The sequence below is a fragment of the Gallus gallus genome, chromosome 10 (genome assembly GCF_016699485.2).
Source record: "Gallus gallus isolate bGalGal1 chromosome 10, bGalGal1.mat.broiler.GRCg7b, whole genome shotgun sequence".
NCBI classification, from domain to species: domain Eukaryota; kingdom Metazoa; phylum Chordata; class Aves; order Galliformes; family Phasianidae; genus Gallus; species Gallus gallus.
In genome coordinates this window covers 12,217,625-12,238,875 of record NC_052541.1, presented here as the reverse complement: position 1 = coordinate 12,238,875, position 21,251 = coordinate 12,217,625, and the positions used below count along the sequence as shown (strand labels likewise).

The 21,251-nt window shown below is 44.2% G+C and overlaps 2 protein-coding genes across 4 annotated transcripts in view; one reads left to right on the top strand and one right to left on the bottom strand.

Moving 5' to 3' along the window:
* The first annotated feature begins 23 nt into the window (after positions 1-23).
* Positions 24-3,100, top strand: MESDC1 (mesoderm development candidate 1). The gene has a single exon (XM_015292034.4). It carries the CDS (start codon positions 1,229-1,231, stop codon positions 2,294-2,296), a length of 1,068 nt encoding a protein of 355 aa, XP_015147520.1. The 5' UTR covers positions 24-1,228; the 3' UTR covers positions 2,297-3,100.
* Positions 2,993-21,251, bottom strand: part of LOC415472 — a 104,695-nt gene continuing 86,436 nt past the window's right edge. For all 3 annotated transcript variants that reach the window (XM_046899333.1, XM_040706939.2, XM_040706962.2), the window contains 4 exons: positions 19,857-19,942; positions 11,605-11,754; positions 9,458-9,834; positions 2,993-5,106 (listed from right to left, as the gene is read on the bottom strand). In XM_046899333.1, coding sequence (XP_046755289.1) covers positions 9,764-9,834; positions 11,605-11,754; positions 19,857-19,942 — 307 coding nt within the window. In that variant the 3' untranslated portion in view covers positions 2,993-5,106; positions 9,458-9,763. The remainder of the gene's footprint in view (positions 5,107-9,457; positions 9,835-11,604; positions 11,755-19,856; positions 19,943-21,251) is intronic.

Genomic DNA, 21,251 nt, shown 5'->3' with positions numbered 1-21,251 from the left:
TTGCGATAGGCTCCGGCGAGGTTACAGCGGAGGCAACGGGGAGGGGGGAGTCTCCGTCAGAGCCGTGCAGCGTCTGGCTGGCAGCGCCGCCGCGGCCGCCTCTTCCCAATAGTTTGTCTGAGAGCCCGAGAAGGGAATTTAAAAGAACCTCTTTTCGTTTTATTTTTATTTTTCTTCCCCGGGAGTTGGCGATCGGCGGCGGAACATGGCAGGAGGAGCGCGGGGCCGGGCGGGATGCAGCATCCGCGGTTGGAGCGCGGAGCCCCCGCCCTTGTTTGCGGGAAGAGCCTAAGTTGGAGCGGCGGCGGCGCGGCGGGGGCCGGCCGGGGCGGGGCGGCGGCGCCGAGCGGGCCCAGGGCGGCGGGCATGAAGCGGCGGCGGGCGGCGGGCGGCCGCGTGAATGAGCGAGGCAGGAAGGAGTGAGGCAGCGGCAGAAGGAAGGGGAGCGGATCCCGCCCTCCCTCCCCAGCGCCCGGATCCGGTGGCTCTTTTAATTTTTTATTTTTATTTTGCCTTTTGCGGGTTTTTTTTTTCCCTCCTCCCCTCCGCCCCCCCTTTTTTTTTCTTTTTTTTTTTTTCTTCTTTTTTTCAAACCCCCTCCCCACGGTCCCTTCTCTCTCTTTCTCCCCCCCCCCCCACCGCTCTCCCCTCCCGGCCCGGGCGGGCCACACCCTCCGCAGCGCTTCCTGCGAGCCGGCGGCGCGGGGCCGCGGCGGGCGCGCCGGGGGCGGCACATGGTGCGCAGCCGCCGCCCCTCCGGCCCCTGCGAGCAGCGCCCGGGCGGCGGGAGAGCGGCCCCCAGGGCTGCGGCCCCGCGCTAGCGCCGCTCCTCCGGGGTATTCCGTCTCCTGAAGGGAACTTTGCGCAGGATCCCGCAGCCGGAGGAAGGGAGGGAAGTGCAAAGAGGAGGGAAAAAAAATCTTATTAATAATAATAAGCCGCACGATGCCGGAGCGCGGCCCGGGGGCTCCGGGTGAGCGACGAGCCGCCGCTGGAGAGCCGTAGAGCGGAGCCTGGAGCCGGAGCGGTGCGGGAGCCCCGGCGGAGCTCGCCCCCCGCAGCACGGCAGCCCCGGCGCCCAGAGCCTTTTCTTGCCTCCAGGCGATTAATGGAATGATGTTGCGGAAAAGGCAGAGCGATCCTGCCGGGCTCAGTCGGGACTGCTCGGGCGGCGGCAGAGGCGGCGGCAGTGGGGTAGCGAGCGGCATGCGAGGCCCCCCCCGGCGCTATGGCTAGCGGCGGCTCTGGCAAGTCCAGCAGCGAGGTGTCCGGCGGCGGCATCCCCAGCGGCAGCTCCCTGCAGAGGAAGAAGCTCATCTCTATCTGCGACCACTGCAAGATCAAGATGCAACTGGTGGCCGATCTGCTTCTGCTGTCGAGCGAGACCAGGCCGGTGAACACCGAGAGCTTGTCTGTCTTCGGCGAGTCTTTCGAGAAGTGCAGGGACACGATTATCGCCAGGACCAAAGGACTTTCCATCTTGACCCACGACGTCCAGAGCCAGCTCAATATGGGACGCTTCGGGGAGGTGGGGGAAAGCCTGATGGAGATGGGGGAGCTGGTGGTCTCCCTGACTGAGTGCTCTGCCCACGCTGCCTACCTGGCTGCCGTGGAGACTCCGGGGGCCCAGCCTGCCATGCCCGGCTTGGTGGATCGCTACAAGGTGACGCGATGTCGGCACGAGGTGGAGCACGGCTGCGGGGTCTTGAAGACCACCCCTTTGGCAGATATGAGCCCTCAGCTCCTGCTGGAGGTTTCCCAGAACATGTCCAAGAACTTGAAATTCCTGACAGACGCCTGTGTGCTGGCCAGTGAGAAATCCAAGGATAAATTTGCTAAGGAGCAGTTCAAACTCAGTGTCAAATGTATGAGCACCAGCGCCTCCGCCCTCTTGGCGTGTGTCAAGGAGGTCAAGACTTCACCCAGCGAGCTGACCAGGAACCGCTGCGTCTTGTTCAGTGGACCTTTGGTGCAGTCTGTCTACGCTCTGGTGGGCTTTGCCACTGAGCCCCAGTTTTTGGGTAAAGCTGCCACCATCAATCCGGAGGGCAAAGCTGTGCAAACTGCTATCCTAGGAGGAGCCATGAGTGTGGTTTCCGCTTGTGTGCTCCTGACCCAATGCCTCAGGGATATAGCCCAACACCCCGAAAGTAGCACCAAAATGAGCGATTACAGGGAAAGGTTGAGGAACTCAGCTTGCGCCGTCTCGGATGGTTGCAACCTGTTATCTCAGGCACTAAGAGAAAGATCTTCACCCAGGACTTTACCGCCAGTGAACTCCAATTCTGTGAATTAACCCCCACACCTTCTGTTTAGATCTCAGTCGTTGCTAAAGGAAAATAATATCCCACCTCCTCACCCCTGTTTTGTATACCAAAGAATTTGCTTGGATGAGCCCAATCCTTTGATTCATGTGGTGAAGAAGCAGAACAGCGTATTCAGATTATACGTACTAACAAAAGGTAGCCAGTTTGGGCTTCTTTCTATTTTACTTTAAAGTTGAGCGAGTACCTGCAGATAAACGTTCCTTTATTCAACCAGATCTTCACACAAATGGTAATAGCAGCTGTTTAAAAGTTTTATATATGGGGAGGTGGGGGTATCTGAACTAAAAAAAGAAAAAAAAAAAGGAAAAAAAAATAGCTTTAATCGCGCTGGGTGCGGTTTTTAAAGTTTGTCTTGTCTTGTCTTCCGAAATTTCCCTTCTAAATTTTACTGTTTGGTTGTGCAGGAAAAAGGTTACCTCAGTTCTCACTCGTTTTAAGAATGAAAAGAAGAAAACACCACCGCGTAGATGATGGATGTAGCTACTATTCCGTTTGGTTTTGTTCTGTATGCCTTTCCTTTTTTAATTCTGCATCAAGTGTTAGGTTAGGAGTGCATTTGGTGTGTAGGAGTGGAAGGACTGGAGGTTGTGATTATGTTTTCCATGTGTTGATTTCCAAACTGGGGGAAAAGCTACTGTGAGTGTTTAAACAAACAAACAAACAAATTACACTATAACAGAAGTGATTTTTAATTTTTTTTTTTCCAATGTCAGTTTTTATCTTGCATGTACTGGAGTATTTATTTCATCTATTAAAATGTTATGTTTCTCAGATGTCTTTTCTGTGCATCTCTTAATACTTGAATAATTGAACAACGAGGCCTGTTTGCATTCTGTGTCATTTTCCCCAGGGAATGGGTGGTACAAATGTAAGTAGTGCTAGACAGCAGCACACAGGCTTCAATTCAGTTCTTTTATTTTCCTGACTGCTGTCCGGCCTCCTCAGGACGGACGTCTCTGATAGAGATACTCTTTCATTGTATTTGTGGAGCGCCAGGCAGTGCTGTGTGCACTGGGATTACTCTATCTGCAGGGCCCTGGTGGTTGCTGCCGAGTGACATAGGCTGGCTTTGTCTTCATCAGCATTCTGTGTTATCTTGGAGACGCTTGTGTGTTAGAACTGCTGCAGATGTTGTGGGCCACGTGCATGAAACTTGTGAGCTTTCATTAAGGACTTCTTGGGATGAAAAAAAAACCTACCTGCTGGATAGCCCTGCTTATTCAGCGTAGGAGTGTGAAGGCTTGGGCTGGGCACTGATGGCTCAGAGGTTGGCGTTGGAGCTGTTCAGTGCAGGTTTCTGTCAAAAGTACATGAAATTTGATGCTGCAGATACCACGAAAAGTTAGCTAATGCTCAGGCCCGGTCCAACTCTAGTTGGATTCCTTGGGAGCTGTGGGTGGACCTAAGAGAACACCACAGTAGTTAGTGTAACTGCAGCGACCTTTTCAGCTTGATATCTGTGGGCTTGTGCCATCTGTTACCCTCTATACGTTCCCTGAAAAGTAAATACGAAAAGCCAGTCTTTGTGTGAGTAGGCCTCATCCGTCTGCCCAGCTCCATTGCATAACTGGATTTTTTTCTTACAGCTCTGCAAATGGAACAGCGTTGAAATCTATTGGAAAATGTACCTTAAGACTGTTGTTACTGTGGTTTAAACGTGTACTGTACAACTACTGTTTGTTTCCTTAAAGAAGTAGGTCCTTGGTTATGGAAATAGAGCAGTCAGTGAAAGGTCTTTCCTCCATAGCATTTGTGTTTCTCTTGTCCTGCATGTCGTGCTTTTACTTAATTTCAAACATGAGTAAAACGTGTAGTGGACAAATACCTCCTGTCAAAGAAGATACACCCTGAGCTTATATATCCATATCCTCAGGGTCAGAAAAAAAAAACAGTTTTCCTTCAGTATAGTGGACCCCAGTATTGGGTCTTGTTTATTTTGAAATGAAACTTTTTGACTTCTATGAATTGCACTTATCTTTGTGGAGAATCCATCCAACCTATACTCCCATGGGGGTGTGACTTTCACACTGCACTGTGCTGCAGTCTAACTTCATCACTGCGTGCCGCAGAGGCATGGATGCAGCTTAGTGAGAAAGTTCTCTCATGTACATATGTGTCTGTCTGTGTATACACACACATACATGTACAGATAGACACCTGCTGTTCTAACCTTGACTTTAGATAATCCTGTTTGCTGGAATATCCAGCAGAGGAGTCCTCCCCAGGTATTTCCTCAGAGACTTTCACATGCGTGCACGTGTGTTTTCCCATCTGGATGGCAGGAACAGCTGTAGGGCTCCCAGGGGGCTCCGAGGAAGCCAAGGCCATCTACAGGGAGGTCCTGCGCCTCCTAAGTGTTTGTGGCTGGCTGCTCAGCTATCCTTTGCATCTCCCTCCCTTCCAGCATGTCTGCGTGGAAGCCGAGATAGTGTCCCAGCCTGCCCTTCCTTTTTTTTCCTGTAGTTACGCTGAGGGGAAGGAGGAAAAAGGGGCTGCAGCAAACATAATGCTTTCAGGATGTGCTATCTTGTGTGGCTGCAGAAGGGAGGTGAGGAACCGGCTCCACCCTTCCTTTGCATAGATCCTAGATGGGGCAGAAGTTAGCGTGGGATGTGTGGGGACGGTGCTAGAGGCCTGCAGGGCTCACAGCTGGGGCAGGGCCTGCTCCACTTGTGCACCCTTCCTCCTGGTCTAGCCTGGTGCTTTCATGTTACTGTGCCCCGCACTTGGGGCTGCTTCCAGATATACCAGGGGATGCTGAAGGGCATCTGCAACGTGTCTGACAAGAAAAAAAAAAAACACAAAACAAAACAACAAAACATCCTACTGGTTCTTCATTGTGTATCTGCTTAACCATTTTTTGGCACCGCTGAACTAATTAGATTCTTTTTGATTCATTGTTACATTATTAATGAGGTTGTGTGGATCACAGCACGGCTGCTTTATTACCTCTGCCTATGAAAGGCAATATATTATTGATGATAGTGCCAATTTGTGTTGTTATGATATTTTAAGTGGTTTAGTACAATTTCTGTCTGTAAGAAGGGCACTGCAAATCCTGCCCTGCCCCACCCCAACTTCTGAGTGTATTTTGAAGTACATATGTATATAAATATGTATATAACTTCCTCATTTCTTTCCAGAGTAGAACTCCCACTGATGACAGAGGTAGCCGTGCACTGCTCTGGCCTCAGCTCAAGGCAAAATCTGCTACACGTTTTTAACACAGCCAAGTTCAAAAAAGGGCTTTTGATATGAACGCAAACAACTGTTTTGATGTATTCTGACTGAATGGTTAACAGGAAAAAAAACTTTATGAAGACTTGATGTATATTGCAATAATTGCTTTGGAATGTATTCCTATAGAATATTAGTTATGATATGAGACATCATTTCTGTAGGGATATTCATACTTTGTATTTTCTGGGACAGAAAAAAAAATGCATGATGGACTTTTTTTCAGGGTGCAATTTCAGGCCACATAGAATCACTAATGATCACTTGGCCTCATGCTTGAGGCCCTTATTGCCCAGATGCTTACACTGCTTAGGTAGACAGGTAGTGTCACTATTTCAACATAGGATTAGACAAGCATTGGATTCTTACTTAGAACCTTGGTGACTTCAAGCAGAGAAAAATATTTCAGGCTGCTTATATCACATACATAACAGATCTCTTCTAACAGTGTATTTAATAAAAGGGTTAACTTATTTCTAAACACATTATGCAATGCATGTTGGTAGCCAAAAATAACACTATCCCCACCAAAAGAGAATTAAGCTCATTTTCTAAATGTGAGAATTTTTTAACAGGGTAGAAGTTGCCACTTCTGCGTTGCTTGTGAATTTGATGCTACCTTTTGGCTGCTTCTTCATCGTAATGAAGTTTTGTGTTGCTTTAATGCAGAAGCTGAATTGTAGAATTTGACATCAGAGGGATGTGTTTTCTGATTCTAAAGTTAAAAGCTCTGTGAGGCAACCAGTAAACTAGCAGCAAAGCTACTGAAAAGCAAGTACACTATTTAAGGGAACTTGCAAATGTAAATCCTTGTTATTTTTCAAAACTAAGAGGGGAAAAAAAAAAAGACCATGGGTCAGATAATTCCCTTCACTTTTTACCACAGGAAATGATCAAAGTAGCAGAAAATCTGCTCTTTTTGGCCAAACTTCTGTCAGAGACAGAAGGGGTCGAGCCAACACATGGTGTATGCAGCCTTGCAGCAAGAGGGGATGTGGCTGATGGGAAAGGAGGTGGAACCAGAGAAAATCCGTAGGGTAATACCTTCTATTAAACCCACAGGAATTTTCCTGTTCTAGATACAACAGAGGCTGATCCAATAAAGCAGATCTCAAACAACGGATCTTTTTTTTCCTCCAGGCTGTTGGATGCTTGTGAATGAAGACATTGGGCGAGCAGCATTTGAGATGCTGTGTCAAACAGCTGTACTGCTGTAGGGAACAGTGGGTCTCTAGGGCTGACATGAGAAGTACAGGCAAAAGAGTGTACCTGCCAGAACAGTTTGGTGGTAAATTAAGGTGCTTTTTTTCCCCCCTCTGTTCCTCCTTACCCCCCTCCCCATCGGGCTCTTTGTGTAGACTTCACAGCAGAAGCAGATGGTAGGGAGCAGAACATTTTACTCAGATTCTTTGTTCCTGCTACCCATGTAAGGTGCCAGATGGGCAATGACAAAGATAGAAATTCTCTTCCTGGAGCCCAGGAGAGCTACAGGAGGAGCAGAGCTCCAAGTCTGCCCTATCTTCACAGGGTCGGTACAGCATGTTTTTCTGGGGCCTGCTGGTGTCACTCGTGGGCTCTCTGCCAGGACACTTAGAGAAAAATCCGAGTGGCAGCGTGAAAGTGGCATTCAGGCCATTAAAGTATTTTGTGCAGCTCACCAAAACACCACCAGGCTTGGCTCATTCACAAATGGGGCAAAAAATGTACAGGCTAGGTATGAAATGGAAGGCCAGTTCCTTCCTAGGAATAACATGGTAAATTAAATGTGGAGAGGTGTTTGCTTACTTGGAAATTACAGATTATCACAATTTTTATATAAAGAGTTATTCAAAGGTATATTTAATTGACATAATTAATGGCATTATGAACCATTTTCTTAATGAAGAAGGCTGTCTACGGACATGAAGAGTCTCCGTGACTCAGTGAAGTCTGTGTAATTACTTACTAATAAAACAATACTAAAACAATAGGGGTCCCCTCGTATTGCAGAGTGAGGAATAATGTATTGATTTTAATGAATCTGGATCTTTCCTTAGAACTGGTATTATTATACTACAGTTGTTTGAGCTGAAGGGTTTTGTTTGTTTGCTTTGTTTGTTCTTTTAAACCACACAGTACATGGCACTATATGCAGACCAAATCAAAAGCTGCATTTCAAGATTAAGTCAGAGATTCCTGGGGTCCTTTGTCAGCTTGCCAGACCCTTGTTCCTGTTCTGACTTAATTTTTTTTCTTTTTAATAATTTCCTTTTATGTTAATAAAGGCTTCTTGTGGCTGTAAAAGTTGAAGTTGTCTTACTCCATAGACGGCCTGGTTCTTATGTAGAGACTATTTAGATTATTTAGAAATCCTGCTGGCTGCCAGATGGAGCTCTTCTGGGTTTTATGTTAAATAGTTAGAAAGCTAAATAGCTTGATTTTCCTCTTCTCCCTCCCTTTCTCCTTTCCTTCCTCCCCCAGCAAAAGGAATAAATACTTTAAAAGAAATAACTAGCAACTTGCTTAACGTTACTTTTAAAATCAAATTAGTTTGGGATGCAGTGACTGCAAATATGGGATATCTCCAAGCAGTTTTTGGCGGGTTTGTCTTACTTAGCAGTATTTTAAAGCAGCAGCTTTTCTTTGAGTTTGTTTGAGCAGCAGGACTCTACTGAAGCCTAAGGACAGGGAATCCAGGGCAGAATGCGGCCCTGAATGCTGCAGTAGCATTTCTTACAGGTTCTGAACTTCAGATGGAAACCCCAAGCCAGTCGTAGACTACAGTCATGTTAGGATTTCTGGAAATAACTTGAAGGGTGTGGTTCAGTGGTATGCTAGGCTGCTGTAAGCAGCTCGGATCCCTGAATTTCTTCAGTCAGCCTTTGGTGTGAGCGGCTGTGGTGGCTCCCGTGTCTCTCACCTCCCTGCTCTGAACATTTCCATGAGGCAGTGAGGAGGAGGAGAGTCTTGAGTCCTTGACACTGAGAGTCACCATTACCACAGATTCCTTTGAGGCTCTCAGTGAATCGTACCATTGGCACTGGGAGCCCTTAGGGATACCAGACTGGACTCATAATAGGGTGGTGTGGTATGTAGTGGTATGTATTGGTGCTGTCTGGTTCACGTTAAGTATAGGAAGTCTCCTGAGTTGGTAGGCATGCTGCTCAGGTATGCTTTGGCCCCTGTTTGCATTCTAAATGGGCACCCTATAGAAAAAAGTGAAGGGAAACCAGGGAGGTCTGTATGTGCAGCGTGACAAATTATAGGCCCTCTGGCACTTCTGAATTGCCACACAGTTAACGCGATGGTCTTATTTAAATGCTTCGAATTTAATCTGTGTTTAAAAATTTACTCTCTGTTTAAAAATTTACTATGGAATCAATCTATTCTGGCAACGTTAGATCCATAATTCAAAAACTTTTCCCCCTTTTATTACCTTAAGGTAGCCATTAGTCTGAAACTTTTCAATCTCTGGGTCTGGCTTAAAAAAATAAGAAGGAAATTGAACTTTATATTTCAGTTTAGATCTTTTTAAAAGCTTTAAAGTGAATCGGTTGACCTATTTTTGAATTAAGAAACATGGAAAAATAGTGGGTGTGTTCTTCTTCATACTGAAGTAAGCAATTGTTTCTCATCTCATAATTAAAAGCTTGCTTCTTGAAAAGCTGAGATTGGTCCTCAGCACTGCAAGAATCTATGAGCAAATCTAGCTTCTTAAGATGCTCTTAGTACTGAGTTTAGGCAGTAACAACTCATTCAGAATCCATAGTCTTATCCTGTGACTGTTGTAATACAGAAGTTTGTCTCAACAGCCTGTGTACAGTAAATAAGTATACAGATGCTATGCAGAGAACTTAGGCTGGTAAGATTACCGCATTGGAAAAGATAATCAGATATAAACAAAAGGTGCTTACCAGTGTTGTAGGCTCACAAAAACTCCACAAAGGGCAATCTCCAGGAAGAAATCCTTCTTCAATGGCAGTCAGGCCTTAAATGGGGGGTCTGTGTAACCCCTTCTGGTCACACAGCTGAATTGCCTTCACCTGTGCTCCCGCAGCTGACTCGGTGCTCGCCTCAGGTGGTCAATCAGAGGTTCAGGCTGTGACTCAACAGTTCCCATATAAGCCTGTAAGTGGAGTTGGTAGTGTTGGAGCAGGCTGATGAGCAGCTGAAGTGAGTGGTACATACTGCAGGGGCATATTGGTGTTATCTTTGAAACTTCAGAGATAGCGTTGCTGGCTAAGGCACTGCAGGTTGTAGTGCTCACAAAGAGTTGTAGTGAAATGCAAGTCTGAAAAGCATTATGAGAGAAAGAGAGGTGTCTCAAAGTGAGGGCTGCACCTTATGCTTAAAAGAAGGGGGGGAAAGCCTAACTTAAAATATTTGGTCAGAACTGTAAGGGTATCTAAAGGCTGAACTCCCAGGGAATGTCGTGGGACCTCTAGGCCTGGGTGTTTGTGATGAAGCGTGACTGCAGGCCTTCTTAAGATTAATCACAGGATGTTTTGGTAGAGTTTTAGTTATGCTCTCTAAAGTTGGAAGCTTTCAGCTGAAGTAGGACAGTGTGCTGTAATTCTGTTCCTACCATCCCGACCTCCCAGTGAGGGTTACCAGCTTTTGTGATCCCTGCATACGCCCTAGCTGGCGGGCAGCCATGGGCCCGGCTCTACCTCATTTGCTCTTATGGTTGCCAGATGCCAGCATCTCGCATCTTTCCTTCCCATCAGAATCACAGATTTCACCTCCCTCCCTCCGCCCTCTGCTGCTGGTACAACACCCAGATGTGGAACAGAGATCCCTTTGTGCTGTGTGCATGCTATCCTCATACATGCCGTGTACTTAAAGATAGTTCGTGCCAATTGAGGTTCAGCTCGCATTACAAATATACCTGCTCTTGCTATTTCTATATGCAACTTCCAGCTACCTCAATACCACATCCATCCTTTCAAAATACATCTTGAAGAGCTGTCTGTAATCCATATTCCTGGGAACTGTGTTTTGCACACAGTTTGTCAGAGAGCTTTAACCCTATTCAGAAGAAAGGGAATTCTGACCTCAGGTATTTATGGGGTGTTCTTTAGTTGGGGTGGTGCTGAGTTAGCTGGAAAATGTGAGATGTAGGTTAGTGGCTAGCAAAGTTCTTGCAGCTCAACAGAGTAGCACCTAGGCTCGTGTTGCGTTTCCTGGCTCTCTTTGAATTAACTCTGCTGTTCTGCTAATGCTGTGCATTCAGTTAATCAGCAATGAGTTCAGAGAGAGAGAGGCAGCATCTGGATTTGCACTGCGCTGTAAAGCCTATTTATTGCTGAGTCTTTTATGAGCGAGCCTCAAGCCTCCTTTTGAAATTTTGCACGTTAATGGTGAACTTTGCCTCATGCTTAGCTTATATTACCACAGATTTCTAATTTTCATCTTGATTCTAAATTGCCTTAATTTTCTCTCCAACTGAAAAACAAACAAACAAAGCCCTGCTTGGTGGATTTGCCCAATTCTCTTCCTATCTGCCTTGTATGGACAGTTTCAATATAATAAAGTGAAAATCACTTCCTTAGGAAAACAGTTTTCATCCTACATTTCCAAGTCACGTTCTGAAACGTGTGAGCTCTTCATTTGGTCTATGGCTAAAAACACGCTCCTCATTTGGGTAGACCAGAGGAAAAGTCATCCTAGGCTAAAGCTTTTTTGTCTCGGAACAAAAGGTAAAATGGCTAAATGTTCTTTGGTTCTCTGGCACGATGGCTTGTGCTGTACTGCATAAAAATCCCTGTTTCCTTCAATATTGCTATTTTGGACACTTGAGCGTTCCTTCGATTACAGGCTCAGCACCTTGCAGTCTCTTGCATTTAAAAAATAAATTGTTGAATGATTCTGTTGGCATTACATCCTATATTTAGTTTTGTTTAAGACAAGAAGGCTCAAATCAGAATTGTGTGCCAGTTCCTTATGAGGTCCCTCTCATTTGGCAAAGGAACTGCTTTAATTACATCTTGTTTTCTGTCCTGTGTCACTGTAAAAGGAGAGAACGCGCTGCGCTTGTAAAGGGATGAAATAATTCACTCACATCTTTGAAGCTTTTGCTGTGTTGTTTTCCCTTTTCCTTTGAGAATCCCGGTGGGCTGGAGATGACTCTCCCCAGGATGAGAAGTGCGCTTTGCAGATGTAGAATGGTGCTCAGAAGTTGAAGCAAAACGGGCTTTAAAAGTTATCAATTCTATCTGATAGAAACATAATAAAAATCATAGCGACTACTTCATAGCTTTTCCCAGAACGATTGCATTAGGCACAATTCCACTTGTTTGGTTTTGGTTTTTGTTACGTTAGTTTGACATTACTGTTAGATATTTTCTCTCCTATAGATGATTTTATAAGATGGAGTAGTTTCACATACATAAGATGCAGCTGCTGGTTTTGGATCCTTCTTAGGGCTGTGATCTGTGAGGTGTTGCATGTTCTTCCCTGCGAAGCTGCACTTTGCTGAAGTGGAGTTGATGTGAATCCCTGATATCAAGGGAAAATCAGCCCTGGCCAGGGAATAAAGTGTAAATAATATCTAGAGCACATCTACAGGAAAATTCTTTAAGTTGGACAACTCTCAATAGCTGTCTGAGCTAGTTCCCCCTCCCTCCTCTGTTTTGCTTTCAGAAGTGGACTGGAAAACAATCCATATCCCTTTTGTTCATTAGATGCTGTATAGTGAATTTATTGCACTGTGAAATACCTTTTTTTTTTTGGCACTGACAGTCGATTTGCATTGACATCCTACACTTTTATTTTAGAAAACCCCCTCAGCTTGTTTATGTGCTTCAGTTGTATCGACCGCGTATGAATTCTGCCTCAGAACTAAAGAATCCCGGCTAATGGCTGAGTGAAATGATACTGAGTTCATTTCTAAGCAGAAAAGCCAAAGCTTTTGCGTAAGTTGGTTTGATGACAAATTCAACCTAGTAATTTTAAAGGCTCTTTGCATTTGTAGTAGCGTGTCTGAGGATTCTTGCGAGCCCGAAGCACTCTGTTTTTAAACGTTTATCACTATTCTAGAGAGCACGGAGTTGTCTCCTCCAGACCTGGTTATTAGGGAATTAAAGCCTTTTAGAGCGTACTTAGGAAGAAAGATGCTGATCAGATCTAGTTTGCAGGGCGAGTTCTGCTTCTGCCTGCAGATAGGAAACTGGGATGTACAGGTTTAGCACGTTGCTCTCGAGGCTTATTGTAATGTTACTTCAGAACCGCTGTACTTCTGATTGTGATATCTGAGATTGTTCAAAGAAATCCACCTTACGTTTCTATAAGTTACCATTTAAATGTATTTTTGTGGTGATCTCACCTCTCTGTTTCTCCTCAAATGCTCATTTTTTTGACATTTTCGAAGTGCACGGCAAGTGCCCTGTATGACTGTTATCCACTGATCATGGTAACAAATCACCAGCTTTCAGCATGGATTGATTCTGTATCATGATTGTCTTCACTGGATAAATTCTTCATCTCCAGCCCCCTTTGTATTACTGTTAGTCTTAATGGATGAACTCTGAAAACAATGAACTTTGCTATGATCCCAATACACGGTGCAGCCAATAGGGATTTTTGCAGGCAGGTAAGGACATACCAGCTGTGGTAGATGCAGAAGATTGGGTATGCAGGTATAATAAATACATGCAAAGAAGACTCTTTCTGATTACTGTGGCTTGACTTCTCTACAAAGCTTGCCTTCAAAGAGTAGCAGGTGCTGTTGGGAAGACAGTTAATCACAAAGCAGAGGCACTGGGTAGGCAGCAGGTCTACCAAATTACACAGCAAAATACTAATGCTTAAATAGTAACTACTTATTAAATTACAGAATTAGCAGCCAATTGAGAACTGCTTACAGGCAGGAACCTACACAGATGTATATTTGAGGGTAAGATTAATCCTTTTCATCATGCCTTGTCAGGGATTCTGGGTCTCTGCATGTTAAGACTAGGGAATCCTGTAGACATTTGTTTGGTCAAGAAGTATACGTCAGTTCTCAAGAAAGGAGAAGGCCCTTCTAGAGGTAGCTTGGATTTAGCTGATGCGTAGGGAGATGCAGCTCTCAGGCCTTAAGGGGATTTGCAGAGCACTGTGAGTCTCGGTACCTGTTAAGGGCACTCAGGCCACGTCTAGCTCATACAGCAAACCTCTCTTCTTCAGCAGAATGAAAGCTGTCTTTTTTTTACCCCTGGGCTCTTACATATCCATATGTAAAGAGCTGCGGCTGTTCTAAAAGCAAATATAAAAATAATGCACTTCTTTCCCATGCTGCCTTGGTTCTGAGCACGGTGCTGTGTAATGCTGTCTACTTTGCTTTTATCTTGCATCATCAGACTAGGAGCTATTCCTCACCTCTGCTATTTCTACTTCTCCTATAATGCTTCCAAAAATCTCTCATACTGACTTACAAGACCAGCTGGAACTGCAGCATCACTCCATTTTAAGCTCTGAATTGTGTTAGCCATTACATTGGTTCCACATGCTGCTTGGGTGGAGACATCAGCTGAAATTCCCAGCACAGTCAGTCAGGCCAGGAATTGCTGTGCTGTGTAAGCGGTGGTGACTTTCTAATTCTTGATTACATTATGCTAGAAAGGAGGATTGTTCCCAGAGCAATTTACCAAGAGAGGAAAAATGGAAATAGAGTTCAAGGATGACCTTCCACCTCAGTGATCTATTTGGCTGGCGTCTGCTATTGCTCAGCTTCTCTGTCATGGGTTTCGCAGTAGTCCAGTGCTTTGTCATCACTGCTAAGTGGAAAACTCCTGAGCTCACTAAACAGTTTGTGTGAGGGGCTTGGGTAATGGGATGGATTTGGGAACGCAACTGCAGAATGAAGTATTCTTGAAGGTTACCTGAAAGAAACCTTGAGTAGACATTGAGCGTGTTGAGTCTAAAACCTCATTCAACCTATAGCGCTATTTCTAAGCCTGAGATCTGAGATAAGGTGGAGGAAAGGAGGGAGGAAAAAGGGAATTACTTTGCAGCAATCAGCATGGGAGCAGGAAAAGTGTTGTTGAGATCGTCTCCAAGAGAGGCAGTGCTGTAATCCTGTTTCATTTTCGTACACAGAACTTGAAAAGATTTTTCCTAGAAATGTGTAATGGGACTGTCAGAAAACAGACCACTCCCCTTCCCAGTAGTTTCCTGCTGAAGTCATTTAAGGCCTCTCACGGCTTTCATCTGTGTAGGCACTGAGAACTCGTGGGCCAAGTTTTTTTCTTTTTTTTTTTCCTCCTTCTTAATGGAATACAAGCAAAAATGAAGAAGTGTTAAAAAAAAAAATAGGGAAGAAATAAGTTTTTCGGCAAGTAAAGCTGGCTCACCACTTAATCAGTTTCTCCTTTCCGTTCTGTTTCTGTCAGTTCCAGTGAAGTGGATCTAGGTGTTTTTCTTGTTTTAGGTATTGCTGAAAGCACGTATGTGAGCTGCCCAAAGGGGCGGGGAGAGAAGTTGTTCCTTACTTCACTTCTGGGACGGTCTGCTCAGGGCTTTACTCAGGAGGTGACTTGGAAAGGCTCGTGAATTCCAGTTACTGTGCACTCAGACCTGATGATCACAGTAGACTGAACATATAAAATCTGCTCTGCAGGCAACAGCCCTAGCTCAGTAGCTGTTTAAAAAAGAAAAATTCCCTTTGTAGAGCTGGCAGATAGCCTGCATTCACAGAGATGGGAATTTTTGTTGGTATATATGCCATGTTTAACACAAACGATGAAGGCGATGTGCTTCTAAAAGAAGCCATTATTGTCCTGAATAAATGGATGCTACTCAGCATGCGTTTTGCTGTTGGATGGAATTCAAGCCTCCCATTCTGAAATGGATAGCTTTTTTGGATTGCATTCACTTGTCTCTCAGACAAATCTGTGGAGTAGATTTGTTCCTCAGATGAATGATGCACAACTCATCTGGTTTCTTTCAAACTGAATTGCCTGGCAAAGGAATGATAAATGTTTTTTTTTTTTCTCTTTCTCCTTCTGTCTACAAGACCATGCTGCACTGTAAAAGACAAACTTAATTCTCAAGGCAGATGAACTCCTACATTCAGAGGTGTTACACGTTTGTAATGGTAGAGCAGTGCTGTAGGCACCTCATCAGACTGACGTACGCTGTGGTAATGCTGAGCCTTAGTCACGTTCCACAGATCAGCCCTTCTGTAGGGCTTTAATTGGAAGTTGTCCTTGAAGCCTTAGAGAAATCTTCTCGATAGGGAGTGAATTTTCCTGTTTTCTTTTGCCATTATTCTTTGGGGATTGTGATGTATATCACATACAGGTCTCTCAGTCTTGAAGCATGAAGAGCTTCATGGAGTTAGCAGGCGATTATGAATTACATCTGCATTTCAGAAAAGCAAATGCTGGTCTTTAAGTAGACCTCCAACATGCTTGAATGCGATCCACTGTATTTACATCACATTTAAAGTACGTATTTGCATTTGCTATGAAATTGTGCATACCTATGTGTAATCTTATGCAGTTTCCTTGATCCAGTGGATAGTGAAGCTTGGTGAGATGAGTATGTCCTACAGAAAAAACTTCACAACTGCTTTGAATTAAATTTCCCATCAGACCCCTGGAGCAAACTTCAGACTGATGAACAAACTGATGTCCTCAGAGCATATTCAGCTTTGCTGCGAGCATCTAATCCTTATGCTGCAATTCCAGCAGGCTCTGAGCATTACCTGGCCCCATCACCTCCCTGTGTTCCAGCTGCCCTTGTGCTGAGGCTGTATGTTTGAGGCTAGGCAGCTGAGGTGTCCTGCAGCCTTTCAGACAGAGCCTGATGTGTGATGTGAGGAGACACGGCACTATTAGACAACCTGTCTGCATTGGCAACCTGGGCAGGAGAAGTTGGGCCCTGTCACAGAACCTGCTTCTGGGAGCAGCCATCTCAGGTACAGTTTAACTGTGCGTCTGGTCCTACAGCTATGTGCCTGTTTGTGTTGAAGGATTAGCCAGCCTTTAAGGCTTTAGGATCCAGAACCCTGCCTGTTTGCTAAGGTATTTTCACTGTCTGGTTATTCACATGCATCTTGTTGCTCGACTACAGTGTGGACAAAAGTTCTTGTCATACTGAAAACAAGATTTGAACTGCATCCAAAGAGCGTGGAGTCGGTGCAGCTGTGTGATGGGGAGTAGCTGGAACGTGCTTTCAAAGACTTGAAACTATTAAGCACATATTCAAGGAAATGACATCTGAAATGCTTTTATTTCTGGTAGTAACTGATGATTTTCTCCAAGTACAGCTTTGATTACCAATATAACCTCTTGTATCAAGATTCTAAGACTAGCAGACCCTAATTTCATGAGTTGCAGATGGTAATTAGAGATACTCCATCTGCTTTGTTGTGATATGTACATACACCAGTATATGTTAATAATAGGCAGCCTCTCATTCTGAATGCACTCTGCTAAAATCTGTGTGCTGCTTGGCCCCTTATGTAAAGGGTGGCACAAGTGACTGGCAGTGATGTAATGACCTGGCACCACACAGTCTCAATGCAGAAGTATTTTGATACAGAATCCCTTTCTATACGCGTCAGTCCCTTTAAGACTCGGCAGCATCCAGCAGCTGGTTGAGTATCCAAGGCATGCAATGTACAGCGGTGGCAAAAACTTACGGAAGCAGCATAAGCCTTCCTTCTGATCAACAAAAGAGAGTTGCTGGCAGAAGGTGATAACAGTGTCAGTGGCTGTTTGAATTAGGGAAGGATTGGATGTGTTCAGCGAGGGGGATATTGTTTGTTTAGGTTTTCCCTCCTGGGAGTAGTTTAGTATTTCAAGCACGTTTGGGAACTCTTTTTTTTTTCTCCCCAGTGGGCTAAGATGTGAGCTGGACAGTCTGTATGGACTTAACAGAATAAGCCTTGACAATGCTTCAGAACGAGCAGTTTCATATCCTATAGAGCCAGTTTTGTTTCTGGATGCCTGTGTAGACTCAGTATGTGTTCACTGACTTTTCTTTCAACTTAAAATACACACGAAGATGCCTGTTTCAGCCTGTTGGGGCTGACAAAATACTAAAAATAGACAAAACCATAGAATAAAATGCAGCTGAAGCCAATTCTGTGTGGGGAGTCCCTCTGTGTGCTATATCCAAGGGAACAGCTGGAATCCACTACTGACAACACTCCCGTAAGTGTGGGTTTTCTTCTGTCTGACTGTATGCTTAGTGTGCGTGCCATGTCCAGCAAAATGGAGAGCTGAGGCTTTTCTCTTTTTCATTCTCTGACTGCAGAAAGGTTATTTACGGCAGCATTGTCTGAGTCATTTTGTCACTAGCTAGTTCAAAAGCATAGGCTGTGTGTAAAACTTGCTCCAAGAGCAGCACCCACAAAGGGACTTAATTATATCAATCATCATTCAGAGATCATGAAGCATAAAAACACACTGCTCTGAAAGAAAAGGCTAAGATCCCCAAAATAATTGGCGAGGGCAATGGAAATTATTCAAAGAGTGAATGGGAGCAGCTACAATTGTTGCCAAAATCACTATGGTCATCAAGCTGAAGAATGAGCCTGGCAGCAGCTGTACAGCCAGATGGCCAAACACCACAATTTATCAGTAATCCATCCATTTGTCTGATTGGAATCTCACCCACCCACCAGCTCAGGTGGGGACTAGAGAGGGACTCCTGAAATGAGAGTCACTGAGCTCCTGCAGGTCTCAAAAGAACCAGCCATGGCTGAGGACACAGCTTTGATGGAGCCCTGTGCACAAATGTTGCATCATGATGTTAAAACAGGTTGCAGATCCTGTACCCCATGTGGCTGGGCTGAGATGCTGTCAGTATGGCCATGTGTGTGTCAGCAATTAAGGAGCCTCTGAGAATTTACTACAGACTCACGTAGCTCACCTTGCAACATAACTTTTCCCAGCAGAATATGACTGCTGTAATACAGAAGGGAGCTTTGCTCTACATATGCTAAGTACTCTTATCTCTCGAGTGGCCTGAAAAACATAACTAGATCAAACTAAGAGGAATAGGGCCTATTCTTGTGTCTAGCTTGGATTTTGCCATAATATTGTTATCCTCTTCACAACACATCAGTTCTCTTCAAGAGGCAACTTTCTCCATAGAACAACAGCTTATTTTTTGAGAGCAAACTATCTAACATCTAGCTCATCTAGCAAGGTAAAACCCATAAACATTGACAGCAAACCCCACCGCCTTCATTTGTAGCGTTTTCTTTAATGCTAGTATCTCAGTATTATCTCTTGTTCTCACTGACAAACATCTTGATAACCAATGGCAAAGGCTTGGTCTAGTAACAATAAGCACTGGAATAGCTGGAACTGTCCTGGATGTCCTTTAGTAAGACGTCAGCACTGTGAAGCGAGGTATGCGTCAGCAGTATTAGCAAAATAAATGTGCCAGGGACTGCTTCTCCTTTCCTCTTACGTTTAAGTAAACCTTTAAAAGACAAACAAAGCTCCCCTTCAGAATGGAACTGAAATGCAATACGGAATGATTCACACCAAATAAATAAATGCTTTTCAGTTGCAATCATTCCCTATTGAGTTGAAGTGGTATAATGCTGTTTCAATCTCATCACTTCCAGCAAGCATGCACAAACAAAAGAGGTGATTTTAGCACCAGGAGGGGGAATGGCAGCTCACACGGAGCATCCAGCCAAAGGATCAGGAATAATTTTATGATGACAGAGCTGAAATCTATGCCAGTTTACAACCTCCTCTACAATTAATTTCATTTCTCTACTTCATTCCCCCAGAAATTGACCCTGAATAATAATTCCCATGCATTTCATCTATCTGCAGTTTCCGTGGGATTTGCCACCAATAACTCAGAATTCTGGTAAGGTTATTCCAGTTTAATCTGATTTCCATCGGGACTCCCACCCACCTTCATGGGAGCATTCAACTCTTACTCCCTTCTGCAACACCAATGCACCTTAAAGAGTACCAGTGAACACACACAACAAAATTCTTAATGGTCATTCTGAGCACAAATGCACGCATAGGAGTGCTCCCCACCTAATGCTGAAACACAACTGCTATCTGACAATCTGACAGCTATGTACCAACACTAAATAGTCATTCATCTACTTAACTGAGAGCAAAAACTGAAGCAGTGGGAACGTACAACATTTGAATCAGCATTTGTTAGCAAAATGTGTCCCTTGTGATGTACAGAAATCCTACTGACTGCAAATATTCTTGACTTTGATCATACTGAAAGCTGCTAAGTTCAGCCAAAAGTGCTTCACCACACTGTGACTGGATGGGGATTTTCTTAGCAGTGGCAGTGAGCTGTCCCTGTGTCTATGACCACTCCTGCTGGCAGTACCTGCATAGTTCCATGGAAGTTTCCTCTCATAACCACCAGGCTCCTTCTCTGAAAGCTTGTCATGTGTACAACAGAAAGCTCCAGTCCTGCAAAACATATATATTCCAATGAGATTGCAGTCTGAGATGCTGCGAGTTACAACACTCATTTGTCACATACAGTTTCTACTCTGCCTGAATGAATCTTCTTCCCTGTAGACTCAGCCCCCAGTGAAAACACTTTGCTTGGGGTCTGCATTTGTTCTTTCCTTTAATTCTTTCATATTCATTGAGATGTGAGAGCTGATACTCCCATGAAATGGAATCTAATTTCACAGGACGTCCTATTGATTACAGCAGGGTCGTTTGCCATAAGATGCAGCATGCGTATATGTTACAGTTAGCATTTCAGCAGTTTGCCCGTGATGGCAAACAATTCTGCTCCGGAATTTGCTCATTAAAACAGCAGACCTAGGTGAGACCGGAGTGCATTTAAGTTTTTGGGTATGCTTAAACAATCAAAACAACATGTAGGAGATTTTTGTGAATTATTGTTAATAACACAGATGTGTATTTTGTATTTGAAGTTCAGTTTTTAATGAGGTTTGAGCTCTATGTTATGCCTTTCCTTAGTAAAAAGAAACAATAGCCTCTGTATTTCCCAGTGGTGCTCATTTCTGATGCAGACTTGCTGTCAAACTGACACCATGCTGCAGAAATACATACAAACAGAAGGCCTTCATATACCAGAAAATTAACAATTTAGCAAGCAGAATGTATAATTCATACAGCCTAAAAGGACAGTAGGCTCCAAAAACTAGAAATACCTTGCCAGCTTGAGGGTCTTTTTTTAAATTTTAAGACATTTATGAACATCACATCGAAATATAATTCTTACATATTGCCAGATTGTCTGAAGTCAATCCTACCATCTTAACTGCTCTCTGGTTGAAAAAAAGAATAAATGTGAAGCCATTTTAATGATCTGTTTTTTTTTTTTATGAAAACCTACACAGAATTAGTTGCCATTATAAAATGACACATCAGTCTGCTTAAAATTTAGTTCTATGCATACACATAAGCCATCAGTGTTGAAAAGTCTGAAGTTCTAAACAGATGAGTTTTCATAGTACCCAGTAGTTCCACACTAACCACACTGCACCTCTCCACCAGGAAGAAGCAGATGAAGTCTTTCAATTCTCTTTGTAATTTGGATCCAAATCCTTCTGGAGCCACTGGAAAGATTGCTATTAGGACAGCTTACTGAGACCTCATTGTACACTGTTTGTCTCACTGAGGTGAGTTCTTACTTCATCTTGTTATTTCAGGACTTCTAATCTCAACACTACAACTTGTAAAGCCTTTTCTCCCCTTGAAACTGAGGTTGTATATTAAGAAGAGAGCTATTGGATAGCAA